General features: G+C 38.9%; 1 protein-coding gene and 1 long non-coding RNA gene across 4 annotated transcripts in view; both read right to left on the reverse strand.

The window, feature by feature from the left end:
- pdlim5b (PDZ and LIM domain 5b) overlaps positions 1-15142 on the reverse strand; it is a 39021-nt gene extending 23879 nt beyond the window's left edge. Inside the window, exons 1-2 of one of the 3 annotated variants that reach the window (XM_085168909.1) lie at positions 14936-15142; positions 10543-10648 (exon numbers count right to left, since the gene is read on the reverse strand). In XM_085168909.1, the coding sequence (XP_085025035.1) occupies positions 10543-10641 (99 nt within the window). In that variant the 5' untranslated portion in view covers positions 10642-10648; positions 14936-15142. The remainder of the gene's footprint in view (positions 1-10542; positions 10649-14935) is intronic. The other 2 variants (XM_085168910.1, XM_085168911.1) reach the window with 2 other exon arrangements.
- On the reverse strand, positions 489-10536 carry LOC146514287 (uncharacterized). Its single transcript, XR_014875431.1, has 2 exons — positions 10233-10536; positions 489-10196 (listed from the first exon to the last, which is right to left on the reverse strand). It is a non-coding gene; the product is annotated as an uncharacterized LOC146514287 (long non-coding RNA).
- Positions 15143-16664: the final 1522 nt, after the last annotated feature.

Raw genomic sequence — 16664 nt, forward strand, 5'->3', positions numbered from 1 at the left:
AAAATACCAGTAAGAAAAGTATGATCATTATGGACTCAAATTAATGCTATTCACATAGCATTTAAGTTCAAACAACTCTGCCTCTGTGTAGTTGAAGGAGCGAAAGAATGTTAACCAGTAATTATGATGCATGTATACTGTGCTCATTTTTTCCCTTGTAATCACTAACTATTGTGAATTCCTTTCCACTTCCTGTCTTATGTAATTGTTGTCAGATAAGATAGTCATCTTATTCTCCTCACAGCATCAACATCACAACATCAGCGAGAGGACTCTAAATCTACCCAAAACCATCTTCCCATAAAAAAGCCAAAACATTCCCACAAAGATGACTCACATGACCAAATGACAAATGACCACAAATCAAAACCATATGGTTTGAAAGTTTTCATTTTAATCATTAAAAAATAAAAATAAGAGTCCTCGCCTGGTCAGGCAGGGACTTCCAGAAGCATTCCTGGAGCCCCTCCAGGCTTTTTTTCTCCCTTTTGTGTAATTTGTTATTGTGATGGTAAAAGGTGCTGGTGCACAGATTGTGTTCTCTCTTGTAGAAGTTAATTTTATTTTGTTCCACTTCTTGGCTTGATTCAACCTTCCATTCATTAAAATTTTGGGTGCATCACACAATCAGTGTGTTTACCTGCTGTGTAACACAGCTACTGCTGTTTATGTAGTATCCACTTATTTTTATTTAAATTGAGTTTTATTAGGTTTTCTATCCCTTGCTATCATGCTGGACTTTTTTGGAATCAACATAAAAAAAAAAAAATTAAAAAAACATGATGATGACATGACTGGTGCAGTGACTGATCAGTGATTAGAAGGGCGAGTACACTTCATCAATCACTCAGCACACTCTTAACACTCAAAACCTGTATAGCCACGTTTAGGCAGAAAAGGGATTCTGCGTACTCATCCTGTGCTGGTCTTGTCAATGTCTCTTAATGTTGTGAAAGAGCAAAACTCAGAAAGTGTCAGCACATGCAAGCGAAGAGGGTGTGAAGCCTGAAGGAGGGATTTTGTCGATCGATTCAGTGGATTATTGAATGAAATGTACCAGCTTTGTACATAAAACTCTGTATTAACCTATAAAATTTACATGTATCCAAATGCACGTGTTTTTCATCTCTCAACATCAAGTTATCTTTTAAGTTAATCATTTTAAAGCCGATTTACAAGGGGAAAAGACAAACAAGGTGTTTACTTTCGCCACTGCTAGATAATACCTTTAGGTTATCAGTAACACTAAAAGCAGCCAGTTGAACGTAATGAAAGTGCCATTGTGTGAGCTCTCATAGTAACAAAAGGAGGGGGAAACAGTGGGAAAGAGGGGGGCAGAAAGAATGAGGAAATGACAACAGTGGTTTGAATTGACTGACACATTTCTCTGGAGCTGTGCATTCCTCATGTTTCCCACAAGTTCAATAGCAGGAAGTGTCAAATGCCCAGCTTAGATGGATCTACCCATACCAGCATCCAGGAAAAACTATAGCGCTGTCACATGCTAAGTACGACTAACAAAAGGCAGAGTGCTCACTACACTAGCCACAACACAATCATAGCTTCAACTGACTCAAGTGTATGACACAGACCAGACTCCGTAAACGATGGCAGGTGTGCCTCTGAGTCTCCCGTGACACATTTACTTTCAGCAAAGTAACTTGTAGCTCTTCGGGGCAATAAAAGTGATGTAAGCACTGTTCAGAGATTACTGACATCTGCCAGCTATGTCTAAATCTGCTGCACAGCTCCGGAGGCCAACAGCAAAGAGCTGCTGAGGGGTTGTGAATGCACACATCCGTGAGACATGGCTCTCCACTAAACAGAGTCTCTTTTTTCCTGTGCCTGTGAGTGTCAGGCAGAGAGAAAGGGTGGAAAACAAGATCGGAAGTTCTCTCCTTGTAAGGATGCGATTGCTACTGCTCTTTACATGGAAAGCTCTCAGAAATGCAGCACCTCAAGACAAGAAGAAACAGGCTCTTGTAATATTCTGAGGAAAAGAAATGCGTTGTTGGATGGGCTTTAGTCTGTAGAGAGCAGAGAGATAACCTTCACTCAAACACCGTCTTTCTCATGTGGCCACGAAACAAATAGGCGTTACAGTAAGAATCCCTGGCATGTGTAGTCTATAAATATAAATGGAGAGGCTTGAGACACTCGTGATGGAACGGAGATAAGTAATGAACAGGAACTTTGGCTGTGCTTCTCCAGTTCTCTCAAAAGATCAACATGTTTTAGCAAAGTGTCGTCAAATCCAATTATCCAGGCCATATTATATAATGTGTGGAATCAAAAACCTCTTTTCAAATGTTGCTATAAAATCATCCAAAAGGGTTTCACACAGCATAACTTGCAGTAAAAAAATCAGAAAAATTTTGTGCTTTCCAAATTAATGACATCTTTTTCCAACTTTGTTTACATGAATGGGATTCCAGCCGCATAATGGTGTGACTGTGGCGCTACAGCGGTCCTCCCACACTGGTGATTTTACTGATAATAACTGGTTGTTCCACACTACAACTAAACATGTACTAACTCCAGCACTACTACATCCTGCCTGCAGTTAAATTCACCAATACATGGCAGATTTGTGCAGGGATCGCCAAATTCATTCCTGGTACAAAAAAGCATTTTAAGAACTCAATATTCAAACAAACCAAAAAAAAGGACACCTACGAAACCTCACAAGTGGAACAGAAGTCAAGAAAACGTAACACTGTTTCCAAAATGTCCATTGCTTCCATGTGTCTTCATCTATTGTAAAGTCATAATCAAATAGAGACACAAAGAAAAAAGGGAAAAAGTTTCATGTGTGAAGAATTAAATGTGCACTCAATTATTAATGTATCCTTAATATAGTGATATGTAAACAAAGACAAAGAAAACACATTTATAAGATTTATTTTGGTGGGGAAAAAAAAGAGATTCTGTTTTTACAGCTAAATTTATAACACATGCGTTCCTTCTCTGGAGTCTGTGCCAAATGTCTTAATACTCTTGGATTCTTTACTAAACTCAATGCTGTATTTTTATACCACTGATTTATGATTTTATTGTTACACCAACTTTTTTTTTTCTTAAGTTCAGGCAAAACTCTTCCTAGAAGAAGAGGAAGACACTTCTTCTGTCAATTATAAATTGATTAAACTGGGTGTGTTTATGGTAATACAACACATTTAAGATCACACTCCAATTTTATGGGGTTAGCAATCATCCTCCTGGCTGGTCAGTGTCTAGTTTCCTGGCTTTAAGGAAATTATGGAGTAAGGAAGAAGGTTGCGGTCATTTTTCATCTGGGAAGTCATGTTGGAGGAAGTGTCTTGTGGTAAGAGCTGGCAGGCATGCGAGATGAATGTCACGTCTGTATAGGATAGTGTAAGATAGAGTACCTTATATGGAAAAAGACCGAGACCTAAAATTATACCATCACAAACGCACATGATAAAGCAAACTGACCTCCTCTCACTGGTACCTACTATTAAAGTGGCCTTAGACTAGCATGCTTTCAAACTCCTGTGTTATTCTTTCCTGCAAATAATACAGTGTGTCGACCTCCTTCTGTAGATTTGGGAACACCAAATAGAAAACCTTAAAGAGCCTAAATACATGTTTGAGATTTTATTTGAAAAGATGCCAAAAATACAATACAGCCCTAAGGTTAACAGTTCATAGGAGTGATACAAAACAATTCCACATGAAAAATTAACTTTTAAAGCTCACCAAAAGGTAAATATTTACCGCACAGTCTCTTCTATTTGACAGCACAGTGTGCAGCAACCTGCTGTACTAGCACGTACAGTACAGCTCATTGTCAAGACGTCATCTTTAAGATGGCACACCTGCAACACCTTGCGCAAACTGTTCAAACAGTAAAGCGGAAGAGTATGCATCATTGGAGAGGAAGCATACATTGGGAGGGGACCACATTGTAGCTACTCTTTCTCCTTTAAGCCAAACATCCCAATTAAGGGCACTTGAACAGAGGTAGAAAGCGGTTGTCATGGTTTGACCCCGGTCTCACTCTGCATCAGTCTGGCTGCTAGAAAGCACGAGATGCCAAGCAGACCTACAAGGAGGTCTTAGTCAAATTGCCATGGCAACGCAAACAAAACACACAAAGCAGTACCAACCCTGCACTGAATACTGAATGCTCTCCAGTCAGGTCAAAAACAAACCCGGCTGACTAACACTGCTGAGCCAGATGATATGAAAAGGCTTTTAGACATGGTGAGGATTAAGCCAAGTGCCCGTTTCTACCTTTATCTATGATTTGTGCAACTCTTACATGAATTAATAAAAATGGGATTTTTTTGGACTTTTATTGAACTAAGTGGCACGGTCATTTTCAGTGTTTACCTACTGCTCTGCTACATTAACGCATTAATGGCAGAATTGGCAAAAAATAAATAAATAAATAAAATTAAAATAAAAAATGTGTAGTCACCTAACATTTCAATACATTTATTGCATATGTGCTTATTCTAGTTCATGGAAACTGGCAAGTCAAATCAAAGAAGTAGATTTACTTTTAAATATACTTTATCCAAAAAAGTGTGAGTGATCTAAATCAAAATCAAGTGACAGCTTAGTTATCCTTTATAGCTTTGCCATGTAACGTTAGGGAGACTGGAAGCAGATGCTTGCAATACAACTCAAGACAGACACCGGAGAGATCAAACACATACTACAAATAACGGTTTCCAACAAACCCATATGTAACCTGAACAGGCACATATTGAAAGACTGTTTAAACCAGAATTAAGACCTTGCAGTTATATGTATATATGTGGGGACCAAAGACTCGTGTCACCCATTAAGTATCCAAATAAATGTGAAAAATGGTCACAATCTGCTTCTCTGTTGCTGAATCATAACATTGAGTAATGGCAGGAAATGTGGTTTTGCATGAGCTATAATACCACACTGCAAGTTAAGCTTGGGCTTTTTAAAACGTTACCAGTTTACTGTTCAGCATTTTAGTGTATAAAGGTTTCAAGGACGGCCAAGAAAAATGGCTTGACTGCGAAATTCTGATTTAACTTCAAGTTCAAGTAGAAACTAGTTCCAAATATGAAGAAATTCCCCCAAGGCATTGTAGAGATTTCACATTCACTAGAATAGGACTGACAGAAAACCCAACAGCATCCATCCATCCATCCATTCACTTCCGCTTATCCTTTTCAGGGTCGCGGGGGGCGCTGGAGCCTATCCCAGCTGTCATAGGGCGAGAGGCGGGGTACACCCTGGACAGGTCGCCAGTCTGTCGCAGGGCCAACACACAGGGACAGACAACCAGTCGCACTCACATTCACTCACACATTCACACCTAGTGGCAATTTGGATTATCCAATTAACCTATCCCCACAAGCTGCATGTCTTTGGACATGGGAGGAAGCCGGAGTACCCGGAGGGAACCCACGCAAACACGGGGAGAACATGCAAACTCCACACAGAAAGACCCCGGCCTGATGGTGGAATTGAACTCAGGACCTTCTTGCTGTGCGGCAACAGTGCTAACCACCGTGCCACCGTGCTGCCAACACCGTGCTGTGGACAGCATATAGCACATAATGTTAAAAGTACTTTGTAGCATTTATGTTCATGTATTCATCATGATACTGAGCGATATTGGGTAGATTTAATTGCTTTCTACATTTTAGTTTCTATGTAACAAAGCTCAAGAGATTTTATACAAGGAAAAAAATGCAAAACAATGTTTAGTGCTTTGCAACAAAGGCCACAAGCTATCGGTCTCAATGGTTTCCTGAAATGCTTGCTTTTATGTTTTCTGGGCCTGGGCCATAAATTATGGCTTATAGTCAAACAGCAAGAATATCCTTTATCCAAAGAGCTTAACAAGATTCAAATACTGTGTAGCAATAACGAAAAACCCAATTCTCCTGGTTGCATAGTATGCAACCAGGAGAATTGGGTTTTTTTTCCTGTTACTTGGACTTCAACAGTTGCTGTAAATTTGCCATGACAAGTTCACATGAACATTTTGAGAACAATATCTAAAGTTGATCCTTATGTGGCCAAAAATAATACAACACCCTCAAATAAGTGTCTTTTCTGAACCACCTGCATTTTAGTTGAGAAATGTTTCTTCTTTTGATTCCAGAGAAAACATTTTAAGCAGCTCTTTGTCACTGGAGCTTATCCTCACCATTTCACAATGTTTTATAGCGGTGTGACAAGTATGATGCAGTTAAACTGCAGTTTTGGTTAGCCTTTGAAACACTGGATTTTTAAAGTGGCTAAGAAAAATGTTTGTGAAGAGGAATGTTTGGTGAGTGAAGAACATGTTTAAAGTTAAATTAAAGAGCGCAGTGAAGGGTGCTGGAAACCAAAAATATTCACAATACTTGCAAAAAAGGCAATAGTTTCACAGTTTCTTACTGAACACTCAAAACACGAACGTTCATTTATTACTCGGTGGGGAGTTTTCTATTAATACATGAACAGTATTATCATACCATAAGAAAACTTCCCCTCCCTAACGTGAATGCACAAACTGTAAAATGTACCTACTGTGTTGTTGATGTTTTTGCCCAGATATACTACGCCATCAGATTCTTCTCCTTTCAGTGTCAAAATAGCAAAAAAAAAACCAAAAATGTGATATGCCAGTGGTGCTTGACAATACACGTACTCTTGGCTGGGGTGGAAATGCTCAAAGTAAACACAGGGCCAAAATGAGTTTCTATTATTTTCCCTTAAAGCATCACAACCCACTAAAACAACAATAACAAAAAACAAGAGGAGGAAGTGAGGGGTCGGGGGGGGGGGGGGGGGGGGGGGAATCATTGTGGTGACCCTCAAATGACCCAGCAAGCAGGCATGATAGATCCAGACATGCGTAACAGAATTACAGTTCTGTGCAAAAGTCTTGAGTCGCCCTTCCTGTTTTTTATATTCTGTTAGGAAAGTGAGAAATAAGTGCAGCAATGTATTGAAACACACATAAACATACATGGATATACAATAAGAGGCAGAAATTTGAGATTGTTCTAATAAGCTTGAAAGTCATATATTCTTCAACACAGCCTGAACTCACTTAGTCAAGCTTTCTTGTCATGTCTTTAAGCAGGCTTCAGGAACAGTTCTCCAGGCTTCTTGAAGGACATTCAAAGCTCTTCTTTGGATATTGGCTACCTTAGGTTCTGATCTCTGTCAGGATGATCCCACACTGGGGAAGCCAGTCAATGACTGATAGTGTTCCACTGTGAGTTTGTCTATCCAGGTATGCTTTCACTGCACTGGTAGTGTGTTTGGGATCATTGTCGTTCTGAAGAATGAAGCCATTGCCAATCAAATGTTTTCCAGATGGTATTACACTGTGGATCAAAATGTGTACTTCCACTGTGTTTACAGATGGCTGTAGACACTAACTGTTGTACCTCTCTCCAGATCTCTTCGTATATACACCGATGATCTGGATGCTAGCAATAAAGTACCCAAAGATACAATTTAAAATGCACTGTCAAGTTGTTATATGTAGACACAAGATTAATTCACTCCTCACTCCATAGGACAGTGTTAAGTGGTTCAACAAATTGGGGAAAAAACCCCAAATATTCCTCTAAAAATGTTTAGATACAAGGACTGAACTGAAAATGGGTGAAAAAGCAGCCAATGTCCAAAGGAAACCTTTGAAAAAGCTTCAGAAAGCCTGAAGAACTATTGATCAAGACTACTTTGAAAAAAAATTACAAGAAAGTCTGGGTCCTTGGAAGCAAAGAATAAAGCAATGACAAATGACAATTACATTTAGACTGTAATGATATAATTGCACTTTTCTTCTGTCTTTTGAAGATATGCCTAAAAAGTGAACAAACACAGATTGCCATGGATGGAGAAACAGAAACAGAGACACGCACACAAGTAATATGCACAATTGGATCCCTGCTCCATAAATCAGCCATACAGTATTAAGAGATCCACTCTTCACAGTGCGCAGCCTTGTTGGAAGGTTACGTGAACAATTACATATCCACTCACTCAAATTTTTCTAACACATCTGAGGCGCACATCAATCCTGCCTTTTTTTCAAAAATAGAAAATGTTCATGTAGAGCATATATCTTTTCAACACTCATTCAAAGAGCAAAATTTTAAAAAGGCATCGGAACAAACGGCTGCTGTGTTCTTGTGACCACCCTCATTTTCTTTGTATAATCTTTGAATTATGTGCATATGGTAAACATATGTAAAGTGATTACATCATTATTCCACAGCAATCTCATCCATTTAAGCAAAAATACATGCACGCTTTTATGTGATGTCAACAAAGTAAGTCTCACTCCAAATTAAGTCTGTTTAACATTGTGGATCTGTAATGAACCTTAAAATGAGCTCAAGGTCAACGCAATTTTCTCATCACTCATCTAATGAAGGAACTGAAGTAATGATTAAACTGTTGGCAGATGTTTCCACATATGTACTGCCTACCAACTTAACAGTGACCTTTACTAACCTAGAAACCAGATGCGGCTGATAGCTCTGACAATTTTACGGATGGCATACCGCTCTACTACACACAATCATTTATAGGCAGTGCCATTTGTGACCACAAGATTCTGACTAAGATAATCAAAGAAAAGGATTAAGCTTATTCCTCGTGCCTTAAAAATAACAAAAAAAGAATCTAAGCCATTCACTGGTCATGTGGTGGGACAAAAATGTGTCACAGGAATGACACTACGTTCACACTGCAGGCAAAAGCGCATCAAATCCGATTTTTTTTTTTACCCTATGCGACCCATATCCGATCATGGTATGACAGCGTGAACGGCACAAATCCGATATTTTCAAATCCAATCTGGGTCACTTTTGTATGTGGTACTGAATCCGATACATATCCGATGTTTTAGAAAGCGACTGCTGTTTGAATGGTCAAGTCGCATTAAATCCGTCTTTTACGTCACTGACACAAGACAGACGCCAATTATCAGCGCCGGAGAAGCGCCCGAGAAGACATCGTAAACGCTTCCTGGCCATCCAGCGTAGATGTCAGTGAAACTGTTGGGAAGACAACGTTGGAGAAACGTGAACATTTTATTTGTACTGTATAATCCGCAGATTCTGACAGAAATCTGCAACTATCCTTTGAAGCACCGCTCCTCTAAAACAGCAATAAGGATAATTATAAGAGTTGTGGTTCCTGGTTTAGCAGTACTATGACACGCTCCAAACCACAAATGACTCAACAGAAAGCTTCTGTTGACCTCCCCCCCCACCCCCACCAAAGCTCACCTGTATGACTTTGTTTCTTATACAGCAGCTATAGCTAGATATGAGGGCATATATAGCTGTGCAGACTTATAAAGTCAATTTCGAATTGTCATAAAGTATATAGGTGCTCAAAGTGATCTGGATAGACAGAAAAATGCCTTTGTGTGGATGCATTTTGTACTATAAGATGTGATGACAAGAAGGTTTGCTGACAACCACGCCGTTATGTCCTGCATGCCGCTGTTATCATAGCTGCAAAACCTAAAAATAGACGGGGAAGCTATGCTGGCCTTTTAAATGCTCTCAGAGTTACATTGTCAAACACAGAAGAAAAGTCATTTCTCTCCTCACATGATATTCAAAGTTCTGTAACTGATCCTGCCACTAACAAATAAACAAAGTGACTGACCTTTGTCATAGAGTTGAGATTACAGTTTCAAAACAGGATATAGTGGGAACTAAATGATACTGCCCACAGAAGCACAGCTGCACTCAAAACACAGAGGACAAGTTGCTTCCTTATAATCCTACTTTACAACAGGAAAGGCTACTATAATAAAGACAACTCAGATGTCCTTGGGAAGAAATAGATTCTGACTTTGCAAACAGTGAGCTGCACTGAAGGCTTCCTTTAATTTTTGCAGCAACCACAGCAATTTGCACACAATCCTCTCACACTGTGTACCTAAACAGTATGTCTGTGTGTAGGCTGAGGCCCAGACCTCATAAACAATCATACTTTTTAAACAGCGGGCCATCCATCAGCCTCAGGACTTGAAAGAATACGGCCACTCAACTTCTGAATTTATGTGACTTCAAGTCCTAAATAGTTATTACAGATCCATTGTGGCTTTCTAGAGTTTCACTCAGTTAAGACATTTGAAGACAGGTTCTTATGCTTCCACAGCACACGGTCAGCAAAGGTCAGCACACTTAGCACTATCGCTCATCAGCCGTTAACACCTATACGCCGCGTCCCCCAAATCTTTCCAGAGCAACCACGTGAGGTTCAAGGGACTTTTTCCAATTGACAAATGTTGTGAAAATAATGTCACGTCACATTATTTTCACAATAGGCATGGCCTTGCTGTGACGCATGTTAAGGTCAGTGGAGATAGAGTGACAGGGGCATGAAGTGTTAACAAAAGTGTCTAAATGCAGCACTGAGTGTCACATACGAGACAAATGACACACGCACTTTTGTCAGTGACAAGGCAAATGGCATAATAGGAATGACCAGCATTCCTCTGAAGTGACTGTCATGAAGTGAAGCATGCATAACTTGTGTGTGTGTGTGTGTCCCACTCACCCGTGAGATGGTGAGGGGAAGACAGAAGTCCTTCCCTCCCTGCAGTCTGAAGCCCCAAGGGGCGGGGCCATCCAGGGTGACATTGTAGTTGGTGTTCATGATGTACCTAGAAACAGAACAACACATATCAATCTCAAATCAATATTCTGAAGCTTCACTTTGGGGCTAATATGTTATATTATAATCACACTTTCCTCTACACATGATCCAACAAAGAAGCATTTTTATAAATGCACCACTCTTTTTCTAATAGAAAGACTGGTCACATTTTTCATTCCTGGGGTTTAGGGCTGTAAGGATCGACAGATGAGGGATGAAATGCCCCATCTGCATTCACATCTTGCTAACAACTTGTTTTAATCCCAAGTGTGGTGTGTAACAGAATGAGTGTACTAAGCCTGCGAAGGGAGTTAAGAAAAGGCATACCCTGCACTGCCAGAGACTTGTTAGAGATCAGCTTCAATTCACTGGCAACAGTTTGATTTTCTTTTTCGCACCGCCATCCTTTTTGGCTAAATGAGACACCACCTACATCACCTTTTGGGACAAATACGCTATTTATGTGAATTATGTACATGGAAATTAGTAAGAAAGTAGAACTTAATTGAGCAAAACTTACTTGGTGCAAATAATGTAGTTCACGCACTATTAAGTTTCACTGGTTTAAGCTGTGCCTGTCATGCATTCCTTTTCCCCTAAAAGACTGAAGCAGCAAACATTTATTGGAAGTGAAACTGAGGTTAAATCCAGTGACATGTTACGATTTAGCGCTTCATAAAATTCATTAGACTGATTATTGAGGAAACTGGGATGTTTGCAAAATATGCTTTTCTAGCGCGCGTGGGTGCGTGCGTGCGTGCGTGCGTGCGTCAAAATCACTGCGACTCTTCTGTCAACAGCAGTGAATCTGTCACTGTGCCGGTCAGATCGGGCAAGTCTGAAAAACCACAAATCATGTAAGAAACATTTAATCTCTACCTGAGCCAACAGGCTGACACAAAAATATGGCATCAAAGCCTAACCCAAAACCATTATATGTCACACACTGTATGTTTTAATTACAAGAAAATGAAATATGGAAGCACATTTTTTAGCAAATAACTTCAAAAACATCTAAAAACCAAAAAGCTGCAGTTTTCTAACTAACTAAAGGTCTGACACGAGATCAGTAACCAGTCTTTGTACTTGAATAACTTTCTCTTTTATTACTGGTTTTCATGGAGAAGATTTCCCTTTAAGGACATAACCTGGCAGCTGAAACACATCAGAGAATGTAACTCGTACTGTGTACAATTTCATTGCCTGGCGTGAAAAAGAGGCATAAAAAAAAATATTCACACATTTTTTGCATTTTTTCCCAATGGGTATTTCATGAATAATAATGCCTTGTCATCCCACAGCTATGCCTTTTTGGTGTCATAATTCATGCTACCATTACAAGTTCCCTAAGGGACAAAGCAGCACCTGTTAGAACCCGTCACCTGGTTAGTTGTACTAGACATAAATCAGATCAGAGTGTTGGCCTGCGCACATCATCTCATCATCACGCCCAGAGGGAAATGAGCTCTTAAAAGAAGAGGACACAAAAGACTGTTGGGAGCCTTAAAATCATGTGTGAAAGTGATATGGAGAAGGTGAACACCCGAATAGCACAAAGCACACACACAGCAGTAGTATGCAGTATTTAGGACAGGCAAGGCAAGCTGTCACAAAACCTCCATGAGGTAAACAGGGTGACTTGAAAGAAAAAATGGCATTTTAACCTCTTTTAACGCCGTTCTAAATGTAATTTTTCTTCTAAAATATATGACTGGGTTGTGTTTTTACAAAACATTAGGCTACATTTTTATATGACAATGAAAAACACTGACGGTCAACTTGGTGAACTTATTAAAAACATACTCATAGTCATTGCTGTAGTGGCAACTATATAATATAATATAATATAATATAATATAATATAATATAATATAATATATATATATATATATATATATATATATATATATATATATATATATGTGTGTGTGTGTGTGTGTGGCCATAGCTCTGTTATTTGTAGAACATAATAATAATATTATCAAACCAAACTAATCACCAGGAAAAATATGCAAGTCTATATTAAAACTCAAACTGATTGAAAACAGCTGTCTGCCTGCTCAGGGTGACCTAAGGCTGAGTTGTGAGCCAGGAAGTGTATTTTTGGCTAAAATGAAAAATCCCTTCCTAAATATAAACTCCATAAACTGCATTCACCCAATTCAGCTCGTCAAAGTACAGCGTCACATGTTAAACATATTTGATAAATATTTTAATAAATCATTCTTTCAGCACAAATACAAATGTTTGTCTTATTCTTTAACAATTTATTGTAACACAGCAGAGCTACACAAACCAACAGGGCTCCAAAAACAAGAACATGAAAGCGTCTAACTTCCTAACCTCAAAATAAGGAACTCAACCACACCTTTGACACTGCCAGAAGCTTTGTTTACTATCCCACTTGAGTTCACTCCGCTAAACCTCCAACGCTGACAAAGAAATTGTTTTATTGATAGTGACAGGACACAACAAACAAATACCGTCTGTGCAACGGGAAGATCTTTGACCCAGAAAATGATGTCTTGGCAACACACATGCACACACGCAGGCCTGAAGTTTCTCAGTTGTTTAACTTATTCGTTCAGTGTGAGTTTTCAGGAGTCTCAAGAAAGCAAAAATACTGCAAAACTGGTTCACGCTGACTGAAGTCACACATTACCTAATATGGAGAGAACAAACATTACGCTCATCTCATGTTGCTGCTTGTTTTGCAATCTGCAGTGATATCATGCATAGACATGAGCAGACACACCTTTTAATGTCTTCATAGAAAAGCAATTGAGTTGGGAATGAGAAAATATTAACAAGACTAACGTCAAACCTTCTCTAAACTGGTTAAGGGATGAATTTGAGCCTTTTTTTTTTTTTTAAATCATTCAAGTTCCTCTCACAATGCTGCTTTCTTCTGATAAACATTTCAGCACAATCACGCTATCAAGTTATGGCTCAGGCAATTGTATGTACTTAGATGTCATTTAACTTCCTGGATCTTAACCACACAGTCTGAACTCAAAAGTTCCTGGATTTACATTAAACCATAGGTGTCAAACTCTGGCAGGCGGGCCAAATTTGGCCCGCAGCCTAATTACATTTGGCCCGCAAAGCCATACCAAGTTACTATTAGAGCTGGCCTACTGGTATTATACAGCTAATATATATATTGTTTAGTATTAAGCTTTGCTTGTTCCATATTCAGTTTTTCAGCAAAACTTGTTTGAGTCCATAAGAAAAGATTCATTCTTATATCTAGAGGAAGATTTTTTTTCCAATAAATATTAATGTTAGCCTGCGACTTTGTTCCAGTTTTGAATTTTGGCCCACTGTGTATTTGAGTTTGACACCCCTGCATTAAACAGTAAAACTTGTATGTTACTGCACATGTGGCCTCACAAAACCTGTGAGTCAAATCACACTTTGACTTACATTTCGATCTATATGTAACTCCAAACATCAGTTCCTGCTTGTAGCAAGATTTAAAAAGAAAAAAAACAAAACATGACACAGGCTTCAAAATAAAAAGCTCAAAATGAAAATTCCATTCATGGTAGGAAAGCCGTCTCAGTTACGAATCACACACATTGAATGTAAATAGCATTCACAAACTGCTTTCCCAGCATGTCAAACTACAGCTGTGTCAAGTCCGGTTTCCTACATGTGATCTCCAGGTAACGCGGTCTGAAGAAGGAAACTTTAAACGGTCTGCACGTCAAACGCGTGTCCTGTGCAGTTACTGCAAGATATGTTGACTCACTTAAGTGGAGTATGTTTGCATTGTCACACCCAGGCAATGGTGATCACATGAAATTGATCATACTCAAATGATTGCATTTTGCATAAATAAATGACAATGTCAAAATTAAAAGCTACTTCTTATCAAACATGCAACTTTTCAACATGCACCCTTTTAATTTAGCGTGCTGCCTCACAGTGCGCGATGAGTGCACTAGTAGTAACAGCAACGGTTGTTTGCACCCATGTGTCCCCTCTGAAAGAGGTAAGAGAAGCGAAATGAAGCCGAACCAAAAGTCTCTTAGCAGCTCTCAGACACAATAAAGCACATGTTTAATATAATGGTGAATATTTCCACATGGACTTTTAGCCTGCTTGAAACCGTTCTCACGCAAACTGGGTAAAACAAATTCGTAACTCCGTTTGCAGGACTGAAAATTTAAATACGGTTATTCTTCTTGGAAATGCTTTGTAACGGAAACATGAAGCTGTAAAATAGCGAGCGTAACTTTCTCTGAATTGTTACTAAGAAAACTGGCGAGATGTGCCGCGCAGAACTCACCTTGCTGTGTGGAGCCGGGTTTGGTGGTGAGAGAGAAGCAGCAGTGTGTTTAGTCCCTTCTCAGTTTTGAACAACTGGACTGAGCGGAACTGAAACTTCCGTGTTAAAGCCAAACCTATCTGGCTACCGGGTAGGAGGGCTTTAGCGCGCCAGGCGGTTCACTGGAGGCGACGCGGCTGCCTGCAGGCGTGGGCTTGTTTAGTGCTGGGGCAGTGCAGGTGAGTGGTGGTGAATAAAAAGCACGGTGGATGAGACTGCAAGTGCACACTTGATAACTGGTGGTATGCGATACTGCAAAACTCGGTGCTGATGCCAAATAAATACAGGGCCGGTGTCACAGACACCATTGCCAATACCGATACCGTAAAAAGGCAGCTTATAGTGCGTCAGGATTTATGACATGAATCGTCACAAGTTCTGAACACATTTTAATGACCACGACTTAAGACAAGAGGCTTTTCAGGGTTTTTTTTTATGTATTTTGAAATATTTCTTTTTTTCTCCCTGGAATGTAAACGTGTCTGTCTCTAAAGCACTTTGGCTCAACTTCTTTTGTTTAAGTGTGTTATAGGCTATAAATAAATTAGATAGAACAGTCAACACAAAAAGTTTTGGACTTTTCTCATGCTCAATTCAGTGAGCTACATACTGAACTTCCTAGAAACTTCCTAGAAGCTAAGTATCGATCCTAAGTAAGTATTGATCCTGTCCGATACCAGTACCAACGCTGGTATTGACACTATCGATATTTAGATCAAATCCTCCACCTCTACAGTTACAACAGTTTAAACTCAAGAGCCTACTACAACTACAAAAACCCCAAACTGTTCCATCTTCACTGTTTTTTTGTTTTTTTGTTTTGTTTTGTTTTGTTTTTAGTCACTTTTGACAAATAGACAGTATTTAGCTTGTGTTGTATGAAAGCTTAAAAAATATTTTTTTTTAAAGGACCCAAAATAATAGTATCACTTAAATTTGTGTCCATAGCTTCTTAAATTGGTTCATTTACAACCTGTTAACGTTTTGCCTGATGTAACGGTCTAATTAACAATAATTTTACCTCTGTAGTGGATTTAGTCACAAGTGAATGCTATCAAAATATCAATATTATCGATACCAGATTGATATTGACAGAATCAATACATTGTTTCTGTCATTTAAATTCAGTAATGTATGTAGCCTGTGTAATTGTTTAAATTAATTTTCTTTTTAGGAATGAAAAAGAAGAACCTCAAACTTTCACTTTGAGAAATGTCTTTTTGTGTTTACTGTTATGTCTATTTTCTGTATAGCCTGTAACACACTTAAACGAAAGAAGTTGATCCAAAGTGTTTTGGAGACAGATACATTTACATCACAGAGAAAATTATATGAAAAGCTAAAAGGTGTGTTTTGTTGTGTTAACTAATTATTGTGTAATATTAAAAAATGATCATTAAAATGTGTTCAGGAATTGCAAATGAACAGTGAGTCATGTCACAAGTCATGACAAGCTCCTCTATAAACTGCCTTCGTAAGTTAAAACTATCTGTATCAGTATTGGTATCAGCAATACTGCCCCTGTATTTACTTGGTATTGGATTAATGTCAAACTTTGCAGTGTCGCACAGCAGTAGATTTAGGCCTGCAGCAAAAATGAAGAAGTTAAAATAGCCTCACTGGCATTTTTGAGCTAAGGAAAGTTAGTAATTGAGTAGTAGCTGATTGTCAGTGGTTACTGGAAGGTATG

The sequence above is a fragment of the Neolamprologus multifasciatus genome, chromosome 7 (genome assembly GCF_963576455.1).
Source record: "Neolamprologus multifasciatus chromosome 7, fNeoMul1.2, whole genome shotgun sequence".
NCBI classification, from domain to species: Eukaryota; Metazoa; Chordata; class Actinopteri; order Cichliformes; family Cichlidae; genus Neolamprologus; species Neolamprologus multifasciatus.